General features: G+C 39.3%; 1 protein-coding gene across 7 annotated transcripts in view; it reads left to right on the top strand.

The window, feature by feature from the left end:
* Nucleotides 1–20,716, top strand: part of TPK1 (thiamin pyrophosphokinase 1) — a 345,650-nt gene that overhangs the window by 173,154 nt on the left and 151,780 nt on the right. For all 7 annotated transcript variants that reach the window (XM_065939582.1, XM_065939576.1, XM_065939575.1 and 4 more), the window contains one exon: nt 3,038–3,133. In XM_065939582.1, the coding sequence (XP_065795654.1) occupies nt 3,038–3,133 (96 nt within the window). The remainder of the gene's footprint in view (nt 1–3,037; nt 3,134–20,716) is intronic.

Raw genomic sequence — 20,716 nt, 5'->3', positions numbered from 1 at the left:
ATTGGAAACTGTTTATTAGAATGTTATATACTTTAATTGGCCAAGTCTCATATCTTGAATGTCTTCATAGAGCCCAGTTCTTATGACTCCAGGGAATTGAACTTTGTTCTGTATTACCAATAATTACAAATAAATATGAGCATATTTCTATGATTTTCTTGTCTGCGGGATCATGATAGTTTTTCATCTTTACTTTTATATTTTTCCTCTTCTAGATATTAAATATGTTATCTTAAGACCCAAAAGACAGTGAAAACATCTTTCATTGGCCAAAGACCTATGTGTTGTGTTGTAGGTGACCTTTCTCGGTGTCAAAAGTTGCCCTGAGTGGACTCCTGGAGCTGTTTCTACTTCTAGTGAATTTATCCTCATTCTGTGATAATATTAGGATCATTTAAACTAGTCAAAATTCTAACAAACTGTGGATGACTAATAATAGCCTTTGGTTAGAGTTTCTAGACATTTTTAGTTTATTTAGATACAGTCTGAATTTTTCAGTGCTGGTAATCTGTCTCTGTGTCCTGACTAAGCTTCTCCTTGTGTCCATCTGACGTTGATGAAGTAATTCAAACCTAGGTCTTATAGTTCAAGTAGCTTTTTTCTTAATATTCTGTGGAGCCAACTTTAGAGATATCGTAAGACCTGGGCTTCTTTAGAGATATGATAAGAACTTGCGACTGCTGCTGCTAAGTTGCTTCAGTCGTGTCCGATTCTGTACGACCCCATAGACGGCAGCCCACCAGGCTCCGCCATCCCTGGAATTCTCCAGGCAAGAATACTGGAGTGGGTTGCCCTTTCCTTCTCCAATGCATGAAAGTGAAAAGGGAAAGGGAAGTCGCTCAGTCGTGCCCAACTCTTAGCAACCCCATGGACTGCAGCCCACCAGGCTCTGCCATCCATGGGATTTTCCAGGCAAGAGTACCAGAGTGGGGTGCCATTGCCTTCTCCGGTAAGAACTTGGGGTGGTAGTAAAAGAATCTACCTGCAATTCAGGAGATGCAAGAGACGCTGGTTCTATCCCTGATTCAGGAAGATCCTCTGGAGGAGAAAATGGCAAGAATACTCCAGTATTCTTGCCTGGAGAATCCCATGGACAGAGGAGCCTGGTGGGCTACAGCACGTGGGGTTGCAAAGAGTTGTACATGACGGAGCAGCTAAGCATGTGTGAAGACCTTTGTCTTTCAGTTATCTAGGAATTTGTTCCCATGTCATGGGAGTAAAGAAAATAGGATTTCTAAATGTGACCTGCTGATAATTACTACCTTGCTGTCCAGTTTTTTAGTCAAATTAAACTTCTTTTTATTGTCTTAATCTGCAAACTGTTGTAGTGGGACTACATAGGTGATGTCTTGGATTCTCTCTAGCTATAATGTTTCCTGTGGATCTGTGTTGATTCTGGGACGATAACAGTCAAAGTAGATGATGATCTATTAGTCATCTCTTTTATTGCTATTTCTGTTTGCCTTTTTAATTTTGTTTCCCTTTGTTGGAGTGATTTTTTCTCTGGTCAGTACTTAAAAAGGAAGATAATCAATCATTGTCATATTTGGCAATAAAATAAAATGCCATGATGTCATACCACATTTGCCAACAGACCTTTTCATTCCTCAGGAAGTTTATTTATTGAACACTTAACTATACAGCCCACTGGTGCCAGGCACTGGGAGCAGTAGTAAAAATATAAGTCCTGCCCTCCAGAAAGTTTCAATGTAGTGTTCTTTGGTTTGTTGACAATCTAATACCCTCTTCTCTGATAATATTCCTGTATGCTCTGGCATATTCTTGTGTCTTTTTCTTTTTTTAGGGGTATTAGCCTGAGAGAAGTCAACTCTATATCCTTGCTTGGCCATTATAGTAAATTTCAATGTTCTTTTAGGGTCAGGAAAGTATTTATTGATGATCTTGTAAAAATGACATATGCATCTTTTAGGACATAATATATTTTTGAATGATGAGAAATTAATTTTTCCATTGGTCACTACACTGTAGGACCCTCATAAATGAATGAAGCACAGCTTGAGCCCAACACCTTTCAAGAGACCTTGAAGTTAAAGAAGAGCCTTTAAATCTACTGCAAATGGTTTTTGGAATAATTTAAGAGCCAGTATGGGTGTTTTGTATCCTTGAGAACTCTTTGAATGGCAACTTTATATACTAGATTATATTTAACTTTCCCTTACTCAGCTGTTTGTCAGAGGCGTCACATTGTTTTATTCCTGAATTAAGAAGTCCAAAGTCTCTCTGTGCTCTGGTTTTACATACCTTTGCCTCTGAAAGACATTGGAGGAGAAGGTGTCTTTTCTAAAACACTGTTTCTCAAACCATCTCAGTTCACTGGTGCCAGAAAGCTGACACTTTTGTGGCGTTATAGTTATAAATATATTTCAGTGTTTTTCACTAGGTAAAATATCCATTGTAGACGAGACAAAGAACTTATAAATTCACTTCATTATGTCCGAAAGATAATCCAAGAGGCGTGTTTACACAGGCATCTCTCTCCCTGCTTCTTTTTACGTGGGGGAGAAAAGATGTTGTAAAGGAGTTTTATAGGACAGCTAACTTGATTTTACTTAAAATGTAGTTCATCAGTTCATCATTAGCTCGGTGTTAGTTTTTCTATTCATGTACATAAACTTAGTCTGCTCAAAGAAACTCAATGTTTATTAGAAGTAGTTTCATTTTAGTTTGAATTCTTTTCACTGTGAGTATATTTTATAATACTCATACCGATGTATTTATGTTAACCTTGAATGTTATCACAGCAGTGAGTTTTAAAGACCATTAATGTAGTATTATCGGTACTTTTTTGGGGTAAAATGATTGTCATAATCAGATCATTATTTTGGTAGTCCAACATCATTGCTGAGAGATCCTGTTATGTGAAATAAGAAAGATAATGATAATGATTTTAATGATCAAGGTATAACACAGGCATCATAGGACACGTGTGATGCTCTCTCTCTACTTTTATAGCTCTTGATCTTGTTCCTCGTTCGACATCATTACTAACTTCTACCTTTTATCTTATTTAACACAGGGCTGTGAAATTATTTCAACTCCTGATCAAGAACATACTGACTTTACCAAGTGCCTTGAAGTGCTCCAAAAGAAGATAGAAGAAAAAGACCTACAGGTAAGATCGATGCCTATTTGGTAGTTATGAGTCTTAAACCAAGAAGGTGAAAAATCCTGTTTTTACTCACCTGAAATCATTATTTGCTTTTGTGCTGATTATTTGGTTTCCCTTGTCAGGTTTCTTCAGTATATGAATAAATCTGTACTTAGTTGCCAAAACATTAACGTGTACACTCGAATCAGCGGTCACAGATTTGGAACCTTCTAGTGAGTGGTGAGGTCCCAAAATGGGTGAAGTGGACCTTGTCTGTAGCAGTCAAAACTGACGGCTCATTCTGAGCCTAAAGGAAGTAGCTGCTCTCCACCCAAGTTGGTTGTTACCCTGCAGAGCTGTATATGTACGTATGTGTGTTTATATAGTATGTAGACCAGACCAGCAAATATGGCCTGGACTTGGCCATCCTTGCAAATTCTTATTTAAACAAATAAAATATTGTTGACCTTTTTTATAAATGAGAGAAAGTAAAGTCTGTTACTTTGCATGCATGGGCTCTTTAAGGTATTCAGTAGTGATTTTCACCTAGCATCCAAGAGTATAATCATATAATTGCATCATTTAGCTAATGCACACATTTGTATCTTTTAATATTTTACAGTATTTTGACAGTTGTTGAAATGATATGCAAACTTTTTATAGCCTTTATTCAGTGAAGATCCACAAAATTAAACCTGAAGCGTTGAAGGACAATTGACTTATTTTCCTAGGAAGGAAGGGAGATAAACTGAAATGCGTGATCCAGTGTGTTGTTTTATTTAAAAAAAAAATTTTTTTTTTGCGGCTGTGGGGTCTTAGTTCCTGGCCTAGGGATCAGACCCATGCCCCTTGCAGTGGATGCACGCAGTCTTCCCACTGGACTGCCAGGGAAGCCCCCAACATGTCATTTTAAAGGAAGAATACAAGGACAACATCTCTGTACATTGGGATGATTTTCAAAGTACAACAGGATCGTGTTTCAGCCTTTCCTCAATAATCGAGTGGGAAAGGACCAAATCAGACCCAGCGCAGGCAGATTTCACGTCTGCTAGCTTCATGCCTTGGCTCTGGGTAGCTTTTGCTTTCAGTCTGGTCTCCCTGACTCTCTGCAGCGGCTGCTTGTAGCAGTTTCTTCACGCCTTCACATCTAGAGACATTGAGGGGTAGGGGTGTCACTTGCCACTGTCCTTAGACCTCAGTCCTGAAATCTCTCCATGAATCTATACTTGGTTTCAGCGCAGGATGATGAAAGTTACCTGATTGTCTGGGACCAGAGTAGAGAGTGGGGTCAACCCCCGAGTCTCATACAGTCTAACCCCACAGCTGGTACACAGTGGCGGGACAGCCTAGATGGTGGACAGGCACCCCTGATAAAAACTTGCTCCTTCGCAGAAGTTCTGGGAGATTTATTCTAAGGTATGTTGACTAAGCTGAAGGAGTCGATCCTTTGGTCCCTTTGAAGGGGACAGCCTTTTGTAACCATCATTAGTTGACAAGTAGCTCACTCTACATTCTTACCACAAGTAACTGAGTGAACATTTCTCATCTCTGTGGTGGCTTGAGCTGTACCAAATGTGCCACTTGCAGCAGTCAATTGCTGTAATTATCTGTTTGTTTAAGGAAAAGGGGAAACAACCTACTGAGAGTTATCGGCTTCATCGAGACATAGCTAATGTGGAATTTCTTAGAAGAAAGTTCTAAATCTTCACAATAGTTTTGGTTTTCCTAGTGCTCCCACTGGAAGCTGGGAAGGCAGTGATGTTTGTTGTGTCTAACTGATAGTGTCTGTATACAGTGTTCAGTCACTGAATCACAAAACAAACCGTCCTGTCTCAAACTCAACAACCAAAGTCTAGAGAGAGCCTCAGGCTGGGAGGCAAGAGTACAGTAATCAGGTGTTCTGATCTGTGAAACACACTGGGCAGCATGTTATCCAAGCCATTGCAGGCCCAGCGCAAGAGGACCTCTTGGAGGACACCTGCGTTGGGCAGAAAGGACCACATCCTCTCGCTCCCCTGTGCTTAGGCCGGAGGCTGCCGGGGAAGCGTGTGGCCCCAGGGGCAGGCTGCGGTGTATCACAAAGGGACTGCCGCTGGGCGAGGGGAGCCAGCTGCCCTCCCCACAGCTCCGTGGTGAGGTCTTTGTGGGGAGGATGGGAACAGGGCACCTCCGTGGCAGACATGCTTTGGGCCCAGGGCATTCCACATCCTCATCTTGAGCCCCTCTTTCTTCTTGTTCCTAAAAGATTCTAGATTCCCCCTTCTCCTTTGCCTTGAGGTGTTTCTGTATATGTTGCTCCCTCCCACTAGAATGTCTTGAGTACATTTTGATTTTCTTGCCAAAGCCATGATGGTGTGGTCCTGACGTCCTCATGGAGGACGTTTAAAAAATATTCATTGATGTATTTGGCTGCCCCAGGTCTTAGTTGTGGCGTGTGGAATCTTTCACTGTGAATTGCGAGGTTTTTGTTGTGGCATGTGAGCTCTCAGCTGAGGCGTGTGGGATCTAGTTCCCTGATCAGGGATGGAACCTGGACCCCTTGTTCTGGGAGCGCAGAGTCTTAGCCACTGGACCACCAGGGAAGTCCTTCAAGGACGTTCCCCCACCATCGCTCTGGGTTACGCTCGGCTGCTCTACATTTCTATGCTTCCCTCTTTTCTCTCTTCAGATACTCTGAACACTTTTGATAATTGTGTTAATTATTTCTGTTCGCTAAGGCCTTTCTTCCCAGCTTGACTATATAGCCCATGAAGCTGAGATCAGGTCTATTTTGTTCATGATCAGATGGCAACACTTTGCACATGAGATGCTCGGGGAAGTCACAGGAGAGCAGACGATGATGCATTCAGGGGAGAGGCTTTTAGAGAAGCCTGGGACATAAGAAAGAAGCAGGAGTGAGATGGCGAAGGGGAGAAGGTGGTGGCCAAGCGTGGCAGCACACAGACAAGGTGGCTGGCACTCCAGTGAGGCGACAGTGTTGTTTTGAATTTTAAGACAGAGACTTTGTTGTTAGAAGCGCGGTCAGGTCAACTGAACACATAACTCACAATGAAACTATACAAAGTAGCTGTTGTTCAGACTGGAAAAGATGGTTGTGTTAAATCTGAGGACTCTCTGTGGGCTTTCCCCTGAGTTTATGTTTAACCTGGGAGTGACAACACGGTCTTTGATTTAATATAATAGTAGGAGAAAAGCAAGATTAGAGGCGTTAGAAGGGAAAATCATAAAAGATTCCTCTCCGCACGTTCTCCTGCCCTCAAGTGAGATCACCATGAGGGCTTTTACAGATTTCTTCCTAAAATACACATGAACTATATCAGAAAATCCTTTTTCCTTCCCTGCTTAATAAATCTTAGAAAATTATCAAACATTTCTGGTTTTCCACTTACTAAATTATAAATATGAATGTGTAATCCAAATGTCAAATGTCAATATTTGGTGAGATCTTATTAGCATGTATGTTAAAATATCAGCTATAGTATAAATGAATTAAAGTAGTATTTAATATGTTGAGGAACCATACTATGTACCATATTAGAACTTTGTAGAATTTGGATTAGGATGTCTCCTTATCCTTAAGGAGTTCACTATCTAGAACACGAGGTTAATTATAAAAAAAGATTTCCCTAAATTGCCTTATTTATTATTTATTTACCTATTTAAAACCTGCTCCTCCCGAACTTTCATCCCTCTGTGAAAGGGTTCTGTGATACATGCGGCTTTTTAATGCTCTGCTTTTATGTTGCCACATTGTTTATCTGTGACTGAGTCATGAATAATACATTATCAGGCTGCTATCTGATATGACTGAATCTTCAAAGAGCAAATATATTTTTTGATGCTATGATACACATTTTAGATCTAAATCCTGGAATACAAGGGAAAACATTAAAAGCTTTTGCTCCAAGTTTCAAAAAATGTAAGACATACATTGTTTAGGGTGAAGCAGGAAGATATCTAGATGATAAGGCAAGAAGAATAATAGTTCTCCCAAAATGTAGGTTGGGATATTTCCTAGAATTACATGGCAATAGAATCAGTTACTTTAGTTTCTGTTATTTTAAAGAGACTTGTATTGGACAAAATGTAGGCAGAAAAGTTGATGTTAATTTCAAACTGTATAGATTTCAACTCGTACGAGTTTTATTTGCTAAAACCTCAATGCCTTTTAACCCTTTATACTATATTATTTTTATAAACAGTTTTTTTTAATTAAATGACATAGGACGCTGAATAAATCAAGTATTACATAGTGAAAGTGAAGTCGTTCAGTTGTGTCCGACTCTTTGCGACCCCATGGACTATAGCCTACCAGTCTCCTCTTTCCATGGAATTTTCCAGGCAAGAGTACTGGAGTGGGTTGCCATTTCCTTCTCCAGGGTATCTTCCCTACCCAGGGATTGAACCCAGGTCTCCTGCATTGCAAGAAGACGCTTTACCATTTGAGCAACCAGGGAAGCCCTAAGTGTTACATAAATAAGAGCAAATGCCTAAAATTTATATACACAGAGACTAGTTTTAGGGACTAACTTAAATATCCATAAAGACTGTGGAGATAATCATTCACCAAAGAGGACAGAGTAGAAAGACCCTGAGCTTACCTCCTCTCTGGGGCACATCAAAATTACAACTCTTTACAGAGCAACTATCAGTGAAAAGCACTGAAACCCACCAGAAAAGATCTATAGAAAGAAAACATAACCAGACAGCTAGGAGGGGCGGAGTCTAGTATAGTCAAGACACATACCCCCAGGTGGGTAACCTGTAAACAGGAGATTATTTACAATTACAGAGATTTTCCCCAGGGAACAAGGGTTGTGAACCTGGCATCAGCCTCCCCATCATGGGGGTCCTGTGACTGGAAGATGAGCCCCCAGGATTTGTGGCTTTGAAGGCCGGTGGGGCTTACTTTTCAGAGACCATGAGGGCTGTGGGGAGATAGATAACTCTAATTTTAAAGGGATCCAGGAGAGAACTAGTCATTTGAAAGGTGCCTGAATCACACCTACCTGCTGATCTTGGAGAGTTTTAAACTATTTTTATCCACTAAATGTCAGTATTGGACATGATTAATTTGTAATGGACTAATTTTTTTATGTTCATACTAAATAACTGTTGCTGCTTATCAAATTTAAGACTAACTATGTCTGATTGGCTAACTCATTATATCTGAGTGGCTCAGATGGTAAAGAATCCGCCTGCAATAGAGGAGACCTGGTTCCCTCCCTAGGGTTGGGAAGATACCCTGGAGAATGGAATGGCACCCTGGAGAATTTCATGGACATAGGAGACTGGTTCATTTTCCCCCGTCACTTCATGGCAAATAGATGGCAAAACAATGGAAACAGTAACAGACTTTATTTTGCAGGGTGCCAAAATCACTGCAGATGGTGATTGCAGCCATGAAATTAAGAGACACTTGCACCTTGGAAGAAAAACTATGACAAACCTAGACAGCATATTAAAAAGCAGAAACATTACTTTAACAACAAAAGTCTATCTAGTCAAAGCTATGGTTTTTCCAGTAGTCATGTTTGGATGTGAAAGTTGGACTATAAAGAAAGCTGAGCATCAAAGAATTGCTGCTTTTGAGCTGTGGTGTTGGAGAAGACTCTTGAGAGTCCCTTGGACTGCAAGGAGATCCAACCAGTCCATCCTAAAGGAAATCAGTCCTGAATATTCATTGGAAGGACTGATGCTGAAGCTGAAACTCCAATACTTTGGCCACCTGATGCGAAGAACTGACTCATTGGAAAAGACCCTGATGCTGGGAAGGATTGAAGGCAGGAAGAGAAGGTGATGACAGAGGATGAGATGGTTGGATGACATCACTGACTCTATGGACATGAGTTTGAGCAAGCTCTGGGAGTTGATGATGGACAGGGAGGCCTGGCATGCTGCGGTCCATGGGGTCTCAAAGAGTCTTACACGACTGAGCAACTGAACTGAACTGAGGAGACTGGTGGCCTACAGTCCATGGGGTCTCAAAGAGTTGGACTCAGCTGAGCAACTGACTCTTTCTATCTGATTGGACTAATTACTTTTACAATATGATAAAATATGTACAGGAAGATAGTTGTATGATAGTCCTCTGAGAAGTATTTTCCAAGGTACTGTGACGTCTTCAGTAAAGTCCACTCTGATGAGCTGATATCTTTGTCAAGATTTCAGTCTTATATGAAGCAAAACAATAAATCTGTTGTGTGTGTAAATGTCTTCTAGAGAGGAATAAATACTGTGTTTACATTAGCGAAACCTAGTCAATACCACCTTAAAGTATCATAATAAACATCATCAGTCATGATTCAGAACCGAATAGATGAGAGAGACATGAAAGCTAAATGCAGTGGGGTGAGATGTGAATACAGTCCAGAGTATCGTTAATATTGGTGCCCCAGTGTCAGTTTTAGTTATGACAGATGTGGCGTCTTTGTATAAGATGTTAGCACATCGTTGACAAGGAGACTTTTGCAGAAACTTAGCACCTGTGGCCGGCGATTTGTTATGTGAGTGTATATTGACATACCTCAAGTTGCAAAAGATATTTTAATATGTGTCTGGTCAGTGAGTTAACATCAGTGGGAACTGGTACTTGGTCTTGCTACCTGAACTATCTTCACGACTTTTCCCCAAATCTCAAATTATTTCTAAGTAAAATGTTTATTCAAAACATATTTCAGTGTCTTCAAGATGCTATAACTGGAGAATGGTGTTATCTTCCTATGCCATGTGTCATAGTAAAATAGAAAGGCATGAACTTCAATCAAAATAACTTTCTGTGGACTCTTTCAACTTTAAAGTGTTTCCTCAGAAAGTTTCAAGTCATGTCTGCTGCCCGTTTAGGCAGTTATTGGACATGAAAATCATGCCTGCTTGAAAATCTTAGCTAGAAATTGGTGTTTTTAAACTACGTGACAGCCCAGATCCTTTTAACCATTCCAGTTTTCCCAAGAGACCAGAGTATGGTAAGACTCAATCAAGGATGTGATTTTATCAGGATTGGCTCTTGAAGGAGTAACCATGTTTTTTCCTGTGTTCCCTCCTGACCCATCAAAGTCCTGTGGTCTTCATCACCACCTGTGTTTTCTCCCCGGCTCTTCTTATATTGATATTCTGTCACACCTGCCTTTTACTTCTATCTTGTTTCCCTGGGCTTCAGTTATCATTCTGTGCCATTAATGTTTCTAATCCTGAACTCCAAAGCCCTATTTCTAACCACTAACTGGAAGGCCAGAGGAACTTCATTTCAGTGTAAACCAAAATTCATCATCTTTCTCACAAAAATCTCATTTTCTCTTTCTTTATTTTCTGTCTCATTCAATGGCACTGCCATCCATCCGCCTGGCAGAACCTGAGAGTAACCTTATATTTTACTATCCTTGTACCATCCCTCAATGGCTAGTTGCAGCTGCTATAATCCTACAGATATCTCCTGTGCCCACTTTGTTCCTTCCAGTCTTACTGCTGCTGTCTTAGTTCAGACCTTTATCATTTCTTACCTGGGGTATTTGACTAGTCTTCTATTTGCCCCATTCACTCCATTCCCTTACTAAAATTTATAGCCTCTATTTTAAGTGGATATATGCTTTAAATCTTTTCTCTTAGTTACTTATTCAATAAATACTTGTTCAGTGAATAAATGTATTTCCAGTAACATCAAGGCAGATTCCAAAGGCCATCCTGGCAAACCTTAGCTGGCACGTATCCTCTGAAAGAATCTTCTCAGTAGCAGTTCCTACTAATTCTCCATGACACGTGTCCAGATTCTTTATATTGCTTGTTGTCTGTACCAGTTGTGAAGATTGAATATGTTTATTATGAAAAGTATTGGTCTCCAACACATTGTAATTAAAGGTTATCTCTGATGCTTGTGGTAGGCTGACTTTCTTTCCGCTGCATGACTGGTTCTTTAAGACTCAGCTCTCTCATCTGTAAAGTCAGAATAATAATATGCACATACCAGGGAGTTATGAGGCAAAGCACTTACTGCAGTGTCAGCCACATATAAAGTCCTTCATAAAAATATAACAGCAGCTGTGGTGGTATTAATAGTCATATATTGTTATGCACCTTAGCTCTTGTGATCTTTTTTAATATTTTATATAATAGGGTATATTTTATGTAGTATATTTGTATGTTTATAGAATATAAATATAAATTTTATGTAAATGAAATATAAAATACTCTAAAATATATTTTATGTATTTCATTTTGTAAAATATATTTTATATGTAATAGTTATATATGAGGCTTCCCAGGTAGCTCAGTGGTCAAGAATCTGCCTGCCAATGCAGGAGATGTGAGTTTGATCCCTGGGTCAGGAAGATCCCCTGGAGAAGGAAATGGCAACCTACTCCAGTATCCTTGCCTGGAAAATCCCATGGATGGAGGAGCCTGGCGGTCCATGTGTTCGCAAAGGGTTGGACATGATTGAAGCAAAGGAGCATGTATGCAGGCACATAATTTATATAATGGTGTTTATCTTATAAAATATATACTTTCATCTATTTTATAAAAATTAATATAAATATAAATATCTTTTATAGAATATATGCATAGTTAACCTTTTGATTTTATAATAAATTTCATGGAGCAATATGATATTAAAATTAGATAATGTTTTTAGCAATCAGACTAATTAAGTTTATAGCTCTGGTTCATGGACTCATCATTTTCTTTTTTTTTCATGACAAAAAATTTTTTTAATTGAGGTATGACATGTTTCATGTGTACAACATGATTTGATATTTGTATAAATTGTGAAATCATCACAGTAAGTCTAGCTAACATCCTAGCATTGTTTCTTTTGGATATACTCTAGTTTTACGAGATTTCTTGTACTATAAGACACATGAATGAAACAGAGGGCTTCTCACAGGTTGCTGTGTTTTCTAGGGGAAGTCTTCAGCCCTCCGTATTCCTGGGGAACCAGTGAGAATGGGGTCGGTCTGTTTAGTGGTGGGATCCACCCGCAGGACGATTGCACACCTCTGCTAATCACTCCTGGCCTCCGACCTTGGTGGAGAGAGAAGAGGGATGGCGTGCGCTAGCTTCTCCCAGCTTGCACGTGCCTTGTGCTCACTGCGCGGTCGCTAAGAGACGTATTACCCAACATTTGTCAAAAGTTAGCTTCAGAGTTCCCAAAGTAAACTTTCTTCTCTTAGATACACTATGGAAGCTCCTGAGGATCTTCTGCTAATAAGCTTAATGAACTTTCATGTCGTACCTGTAGCCAGGTATGATTTGGTGGCCAAACCAATGGCCTCAAATAGTTTCCATTCTAATAAAGGAAACATATAGATGCATCACCATATACTAATTCAGACTGTCATAGTTGCTCTGGCTTGCCTTTTCAGGATAGTTCCAACTTTTGAAAAAGCAGATTTGTTTTGTATACAACTCTTCTCTACTTCACCTTTTACTTATTTAATTTTTATTTATTTATTTACTTGAAACCTAGACAATATTTTAAAAAGTACAGACATCACTTTGCTGACAAAGATTCGTGTCATCAAAGCTATGGTTTTTCCAGTAGTCATGTACAGATGTGAGAGGTGGGCCATAAAGAAAGTTGAGCACCAAATTTTGATTGACACTGGAGAAAACTCTTGAGAAAACTCTTGAGAGTCCCTTGGACAGCAAGGAGATCAAACCAGTCAATCGTAAAGGAAATCAGACCTGAATATTCATTGGAAGGACTGATGCTGAAGCTCCAATTCTTTGGCCACCTGATGCGAAGAGCGACTCATTGGCAAAGACCCTGATGCTTGGAAAGACTGAGCACAGGACGAGAAGGGGGTGACAGAGGATGACATGGTTGGGTGGCATCATTGACTCAATGGACACGAGTTTGAGCAGAGTTTGGGGGATGGTGAAGGACAAGGAAGTCTGGCGTGTTGCAGACTGGTGGGGTCGCAAAGAGTTGGACATGGTTTAGCGACTGAACAACAACAGCAACTCATTAATTTGGTTGTGCTGGATCTTCGTTGCTGTGTGCGGGCTTTCTTTAGTTGTGTAGAGTGGGGGCTACTCTATTTGTGGTGCATGGGCTTCTCATTGTGGTGGATTCTCTTATTGCAGAGCATAGGTTCTAGGTGCGTGGGCTTCGGTAGTTGCGGCTTCCAGCTTTGGAACACAGGCTCAGGTTATGGCAAACGGGTTTAGTTGCTCCGCAGCATGTGGGATCTTCCTAGACCACAGATCGAGCCTGTGTCCTCTGCTTGGCAGGCAGACTCTCAATCACTGGACCACCAGGGAGGTCCTTTTGCTTCACCTTTAAATTTACATTTGGGAAAATGAAATAAGAATTTTTTTCTAATGAAATTGTACCTCACACTGATGAAGCCTGGTATGACCACCCAATTTAAATATCTCCCCCCACACACACATCCCTCCTCTTCTTCCATCTCCAAGTTCAGCAGCCCTTTCCCCTTTCCTGCTGAATTTCTGCATTCCACTTGTCACCATCAGACGTGTTTAGAATAGTTGTTTCTGTATTCACTGGCTGGAGTGTAAAGTTTGTGTGGGCAGGGAATTGTGCTTGTTTGTTCTCTGCTGTATTCCCAACATCTAAAACAATTCCTGGCAGTCCATAAATATTCATCAAGTGAATATATACATATATGTAAGAACAGCCTTTATAGGAAATGTTGGTAAACTTTATTTAGTAATCTCCTTTGACATAGCAAAGTTTATTCTACTGCCCTAGCCCTCGTTCCTTTGTAATCGAACACGCTTTTATTTTGGCTAGTACATGGAGATATCGACTGTTAATTGGTCATACACACACATCCGGCTTTTCTCTTCACTGTGTGGGGCAGGGAAAGGGGATGTGTGTTGTGTGTTTTTAAAAACAGTACACAGGGTATCTTCTTTTCATTTCGTTAGTTGGTGTTTTACTCCTGGGACCTGATTCTTTTTCTAAGCTTAAGTTTCATGAGAAAGTTGAGAGCTGACAAATGAGAATACGTAGAAATTGTCGCATAAGCCATGGCCATTGTGAACTTGACAAGGATAAATCTTGCCAAATTCCTTGAATTGATATTGAAAGCAATACCATACAATTTCAACATCAGTTCTGTAGCTGAGGCATTGTAAGACTCTCATAACACGTTTTTCTGCCTCCGTTCCGGTGCTTATCTACCCCAAAGGGATGTTGTAAGCTTAATTGGTAATTTTTGTGAAGTTCTAAAAAGCAACATGTCACACACACACACACACAAACACACACATAAATGCACATTCAAGTATACATCAGTATGCCTACACAGACCCCCTTTTAATTTTTGCTGTATTACCAGAATTGCTGTCTTTGTCGAGTGACAGACTACTTACATGTTCAGGTTCTGGAACAAATGAGGTGCAAGCTAAGTATCAGGAGGAAGCAAGGAGAAGAAAAATTTCTGTGCATTGTGTGAACTAGCAGGCTGTTTTCCTAGATCATTTTGGAAAAGCCTTCAAAAGAGAAATTCACATCTCTGTTTTTTCCTTCTTCTTAGAGACCAGCAATCTTTTTTATAGGGCTGTGCAACAAGAGAAAATAGATATTCCCCGTGCTTTGGAGTGACTCAGGAGATGCTGCGATGGATATAAAAAGCTAACTGCCCTCCAGGCTGTGGCAGCCTAATCCATCCCTGCCAAAGGAAAGGCGTGCTTTTATGGGCCCCGGAACAAGGGTTAAGTTTATCTGTTTACCAGGACTCTCAGCTGGATGACTCACTTACCAGATAAAATTTCTTATTAATGCAGAGAATTGCAGATATGGTTGGTGTGGTGCTCCTTTGCAGGAGAACGCTGACCTAATGTGAAAAGGACTATTTTATTTAGAATTACTGCATCGTGGAGACACAGAAACTACAGATGGAGGAGGAAACTGTATCTTATGTTAATCTTCTGGAAGATCCATGCACTTATAATGGAACATCCTGAAATTGCCTAGTAGATTATAAAATTTCTTCCTTTTCTATGTGCCTGTTTTCCAGATACATCACATATAGTGGTGCTTACCTCATAATTACGGTTGTCCACAATGATAGTATCTACATTCTTTTAAGCAATAAATTCACCTATTTGAGGCTACAGACTAGACATATAGAGTTTGTCTTGGTTTAACAGCAAAAGATTATTTCAAATTTTAGTAAACAAATTTTTATTTCTAACTTTATGCTAGGGCTAAAATGAAAAACGACAGCAGTGGGAGTGGAGAACAGGGTGTTGGGGAGATCATAGGGAATGATAGAGATGAAGCAGCAGGCAGTCCCCCAAAGCCTTAGTTTAGCCTTACATCTAACCAACTGAAGATTGCCTGCCCAGCAGAAGAATAACTTGTTTCATGTTAGATTTTTTAAATATTAGGGTAAATATTTACAATAGGCTACTTAAAAACCCTGTAACATTCATGTTTAAGAAATGATGTCCTATAGTTTAAGTCATGGATGAAGAACTGAAATGATATTAACTGCATGTCACAGGGATATGCACATCAGATTGATACATTTTTGGTGGTAGTTTAGCAAGTAATCAGGAGAAGAGATATATACATAGTAATACCTTCTTTGTGTAAGGTGATAAGCCTAGTTATCTGAGAAAGATACATTTAAATCAGAGAAGGTGGGATCCCATAGCATTCACTCTCTGTTCACCCTCTTTGCAGCTGGAAGTGGAAAATGTCTTTGTTTCATGACTGTCTCTTTTCCTAGAAGTTCTGCTTAGCATTCTGTGGCCAGCATGCTGGTCCTTAACAGATAGATGGCATAGAAATAAGATAATATCAGCATCTCTTCTGGGTCCACTAGGAGCCTTACCCTGTCAATATATATGTGACTGTGTGTACTTTGCACTATGACCAGCTATGTCAAAAGAGTTGAAGCACAGTAGAAATAAGACTATCTGAATTCAGAGTTCACTGATTGCATTTTAATTCTATTTCTTCATCCTTTTCTACTAGAGATTTTAGATGACTATAAAATTGACCCTACAGATTTTGATTTTTTTCCAAACACCCGTATAAATGAAGGAAATTATTTTAGAAAGAGGAAATTATCATTAAACAAATATTTTCTCCCAGATGGCATTAGGTTTACTATGATGCTTATAGAGATGGAATATAGTTAGCAAAATAGCAAATGACCTCACTTAAAACTAAAAGTAAACCTGGGGATGATGAGGTGATCAGCTGTTTTGTATACGTGTATTAGCTGAAGGAAACTTACTACATTGCAAGAAATAAACTTTAAGTAATTAATGTCACTGCAGTAACAGTTTTAACATTTTCATTTGGCATTATAAAATGGTCCAATGCATAATCTAGAAACCAGAGTGTTAATGACCAAGTGCAAAATTTGCAATCAAAATGTCTCTATTCTCCCAGAAGGTGGGAAGGGGGTAATTAACATAAACTATTTATATTGCACCAGATTGCAAAATCTAAGGATTGCACTGCAGCAAGCCCAATAGCCACCTATTATTAACTGGTCAATAAAAAATGAAGAGAATTTTATGCCACTAAACTTTGGGAAAATAATACACCTGAAGTGCTATGAATAGCCGAACCTAATCCATCCAGACATGGGAGCCACGAGTTTCATTTATCATTTTAGACAAGAATATGCAGCTAAGACTTGTTCTATGACTGAAGCAAAAGCAAGAAATGTTGTTTGTAGTATAGAAAGCAAATCATGATGATGCAAGATAGGATAATAGCTTTTAAAAATAATCACAAGTACAAAAATACTAATCTTCTGGGAACAGAGCAGAGGTTTTGAAAATTGTTTTCAGCTTGCTCAGTGGTGGAAATGGAAGCAGGTGAGAGAAAGAGGATGGAAGGGGATGAGAGAAAGAGGATGTGGGTTCCATGTTTTGGTGCCTCATAACCCACGTTCCAACGAGTGGGAAGAATGACTGCTTGTTGCTCTCTCGATGCTCAGCTTCAGTAGGACATCATGTATGTTATAGAGTTTTTGGCCAGGGTGCAAATATCTGGTGCTTTTTCAGTAGGATAGTCAGGAAAGCAATGTGAATCTTTTCATTCATCTACCAAGCAGTCAGTTAACTTCAATGGACGACATTTACCCAAGCTGTAATATACTTTCAAACTCTACTTCCAAATAGCTAGTGGTTCCTGAATATGATACAAATCATACTTCGAGTTTTCATTTTGCACTAAATACCAACTATGTTGAAGATGCCGTGCTAGGTATTTTGGGTTTTCTAAACCACAAATGATACATCTTTCCATTTCTCAAGACCTCAAAGACATGAGAGGTTTGGAGACAATAAAGACCTCTAGTAGACTTATAATATCCATGTTATTTATACAGACCATGATATATGTAATTTTACTTATAATATGTTCCTGACTCTTCAAAGAATTTAATTTTCAGCAGAGGTAGTAGAATAAAATTATGTAAAAAAAAACAAAACAAAACACAAGTATGTTTTATTTTTTCTATTCAGCTCTCGTTGGCATTCAGTTTCTGATATAGAGAAATGTAAATACATGCAAATCTGATCTTGCCATCCCTGTGTATTTACATAGAAGAAAAAGTAACACATTTCCACATTTAACTATTGTGCTTTTTGGTTATATGGAAAAAATATTCTTTCCCCAGGGGTCTCTCATTGATATGGTTTGAGAACCTACAGGCCAGGTAATCAAGGAAATATTAGTACTCATGATAGATCTGTAATGAAAGATAACACTTACTACAACCAGGCTTGAAATGTTTAAAAAATTCAAAGCCCGAGGTAAATCAAAAAAGCATTTCATTATTCTGGGCATGAACTCAGTCATTGTCCTGTTCTCTGTCATGACCAGGGCAGCTGAAATTAAGTGTTATTAAGGATTTCAAATAGCAGCCTGAGGGAAAGCAAGGAAAACTCCTGATATGCAGCAAGAGTTCTAAGAAGTGAGCATCAGTGCTAAAAAGATTGTTTGCGGTCCCAAAGGAAGGATCTTTAATCTCTAGATAAAAAATTTGAATTTTGATCTATAGGTAATGTTAACCTGTTAGAAAATTTTGAATGAGACACTGTAATACAATTTAGAAAGTTAGTGTCATGGCTGTGTGCAAGCTGAACTGAAGGATGGAAAATTTCATGATAGTAATAAAAGAACCAGTTATAGGATTCTTGGAAGGATAACTCTTCAGTCATCTTTTACATCAAGAACCTGAGAAAGAAATAGGGACCTTGGAAAATAGACTTCAAATGTGTGCTTGATGATACTTGGTCTTACTCACCAGAGGTAAAGCATGGAAATTGTAACCGTTCAGCTAACAGATGTCTGTAACATGTTTACCAGCCCGTCTAAGTACTGTAGGTTGTAGGGTGCAACCTGAATGAGACAGTTTTTGATGCTAAGACCTTGCGGTCTGTGAAGTGGATGCCCTTGTAAGCGGGATAGGACAGGTGGGAAGCCCCTCGGAAGTGGACCTTCTCCAGCGTGAGCTCTCCTTGTGCAGGTGGTAGCTCAGCTGGATCTGGAAGATGAACTAGGAACTAACCAGAATCAAGAGAGTGTTTTGTTCTGAGTGTTTAGGACCAAAGGTGAAACTCTTAGATTTGGGATGTCAAAGGATAGGTAATGCTGAAAGTCCTGATCACACACGCACCCTTGGATCATTGACGTGTCTCTTATAGAGACATTCTATAGGCTAATAATGCACTACTGAGGAGAGGACCTGGCATTTGGGGTTGGCCCGTCTCTGCTGGCCTCCTCTGCTGCTGGCTTGCAGCCAGTGTTTCAAGAGCCTCTGGCAAAAAGAATTTCTTCCCGTCTGGGCATGCTGACCTCTCCAGTGAGGGTATGGACTGCCTGTACTTTTATTGCTACAACTTTTACTGGGGGATTATAGTTTAAAACAGTTGGGTGTCTTAGTGTAGACCCTTTTCATTGCCTCCATAATTTTCTGTCAAATAAAAAACAAGCTTGTGTACATTGCTCACTTTTCAGGTATAAATATGTCCCTTCCTCCTCCTCTTTTTTAATTTTTTTAAGCTTTTCATTCAAAGAACATGTTTAAAAGCAAGCTTTGTGTAAATATGTTTATGACATCTCTTAATAACATATTTGCAGTTTGACATATTGAGATGAAAATGCTCTGTTCAAGCAAGTTTTCTTTTCTTTTTTTTTTTTAAAGGAGGTGGAGGTAGGCATCCTTGGAAATACTTTACAAGGGAGAGTGAGGGGAGGGGATAGTTCCAGCACTGAAGTTTGCAATCTTGTGATGTGTTCTGAAAACCAAAGTGCTTCTAGAATATAAAGGGGTTGGGAGCTGTGGGTGCAACTTACAAGTGAGTATTAGAGGAGACAGGACTTTAGTTTGTAGATTCTGGAGAGCTAATGCTTCAAGAGAACATTGGCATATCAGATTTGAGATGTAGAAAGCTTTCTCCCATAATCAGATAGGAAACTATTTGGTTATAGAAAGCCAGGCAGGAGGCCAGTGGGGTCACCCCAGTGAGGAAAGTGATGACTGAATTAAGGCTGTGGCAAGGAGGATGGAGAGCGAATTATTTGAGGAAAAATAGGGAGCCTTATTATCTTGCCGCTGCAAGAGGCATGATTTCTTTCTCACCCAAACAGGCTGCCATTAAACTGTGACTCATTGGGCCTTGTTGAAATTTAAATAGGGTCCCTGTGGTATTGTTTTTCATATTTATATATAGGCTGCCAAGATCCAACCAGGTACAGTCTTTGTTTGTCAATACAGTATATTCTGATACCGTAAAACCTCAGGTCTTTAATTTCTCTGGTGTCTCATTGTACTTCACATCAATCACTTGAATTATTTTACTGGTTCATTGAAACATACTTTGATGTTGCTGGGCTGTTGTCAGGTTATCGTTTCTGTTCTCTACTGATCCAGTGATTTTCTTCATAGCCTGCATTGGGTCTTGTGTCTTTAAATTAGAACATCTGACAATTGGACCAGAGAGTTTCATCTTCTGTTCAAGCCTAGTTCTCATATAATATGGATCTCTGAAGGTTAAGGGAAGCTTAAGGATAATGTCTGAATTTTTTGAGACCCTTGTGTTTAATTTTGTTCAGTTGGCTGCATACTTGGAATTCTTGAACAGCAGGATAAACATGTGTCTTGGTTTACATGGAATAGTCCTGTTTTGTGCCTATATCCTTGGTGTAATTATTTATAATGCTCCCTTTTACTTTCAAGGGTGTCTCAGCTTGTGCATTAAATTGTATGGTTATCCTGCCTATCAGGGATAGCCACGAAGAAATTGTCCATTTATGCACCTCCAAAATTCAATTTATGAAGAGTCAATGCAATTAAAATATGCTGACAGCCACTGTCCCTGCTGTAGACTTCATGCATGCTGTATCTAAGTCTTTTTGAGGACAAATGGAGAAAAACATGTCATTTGTTTACCAAAAGGCTTTCATTGCTATAATAGAAAAATGAAATTGCTTCTTCTTTTGGTCTCATATATCCTTCAGCCAGTCTTGTCATGATTCTATTAAGACAGATAACGCAAAGCCAAGTTTTTCATTTGTTTTCTAAGCAAAATAGACACAATTATTATTTAACCTATTAGAGTGGAAACCAGAGAATCTCATGTGGACTGTTAGAAGTGAAAGAGATCTTAAAA

This window comes from Muntiacus reevesi, chromosome 6, assembly GCF_963930625.1.
Source record: "Muntiacus reevesi chromosome 6, mMunRee1.1, whole genome shotgun sequence".
NCBI classification, from domain to species: Eukaryota; Metazoa; Chordata; class Mammalia; order Artiodactyla; family Cervidae; genus Muntiacus; species Muntiacus reevesi.
Note: the sequence above shows the minus strand (reverse complement) of the source record. Positions and strands in the feature narration are given on the sequence as shown.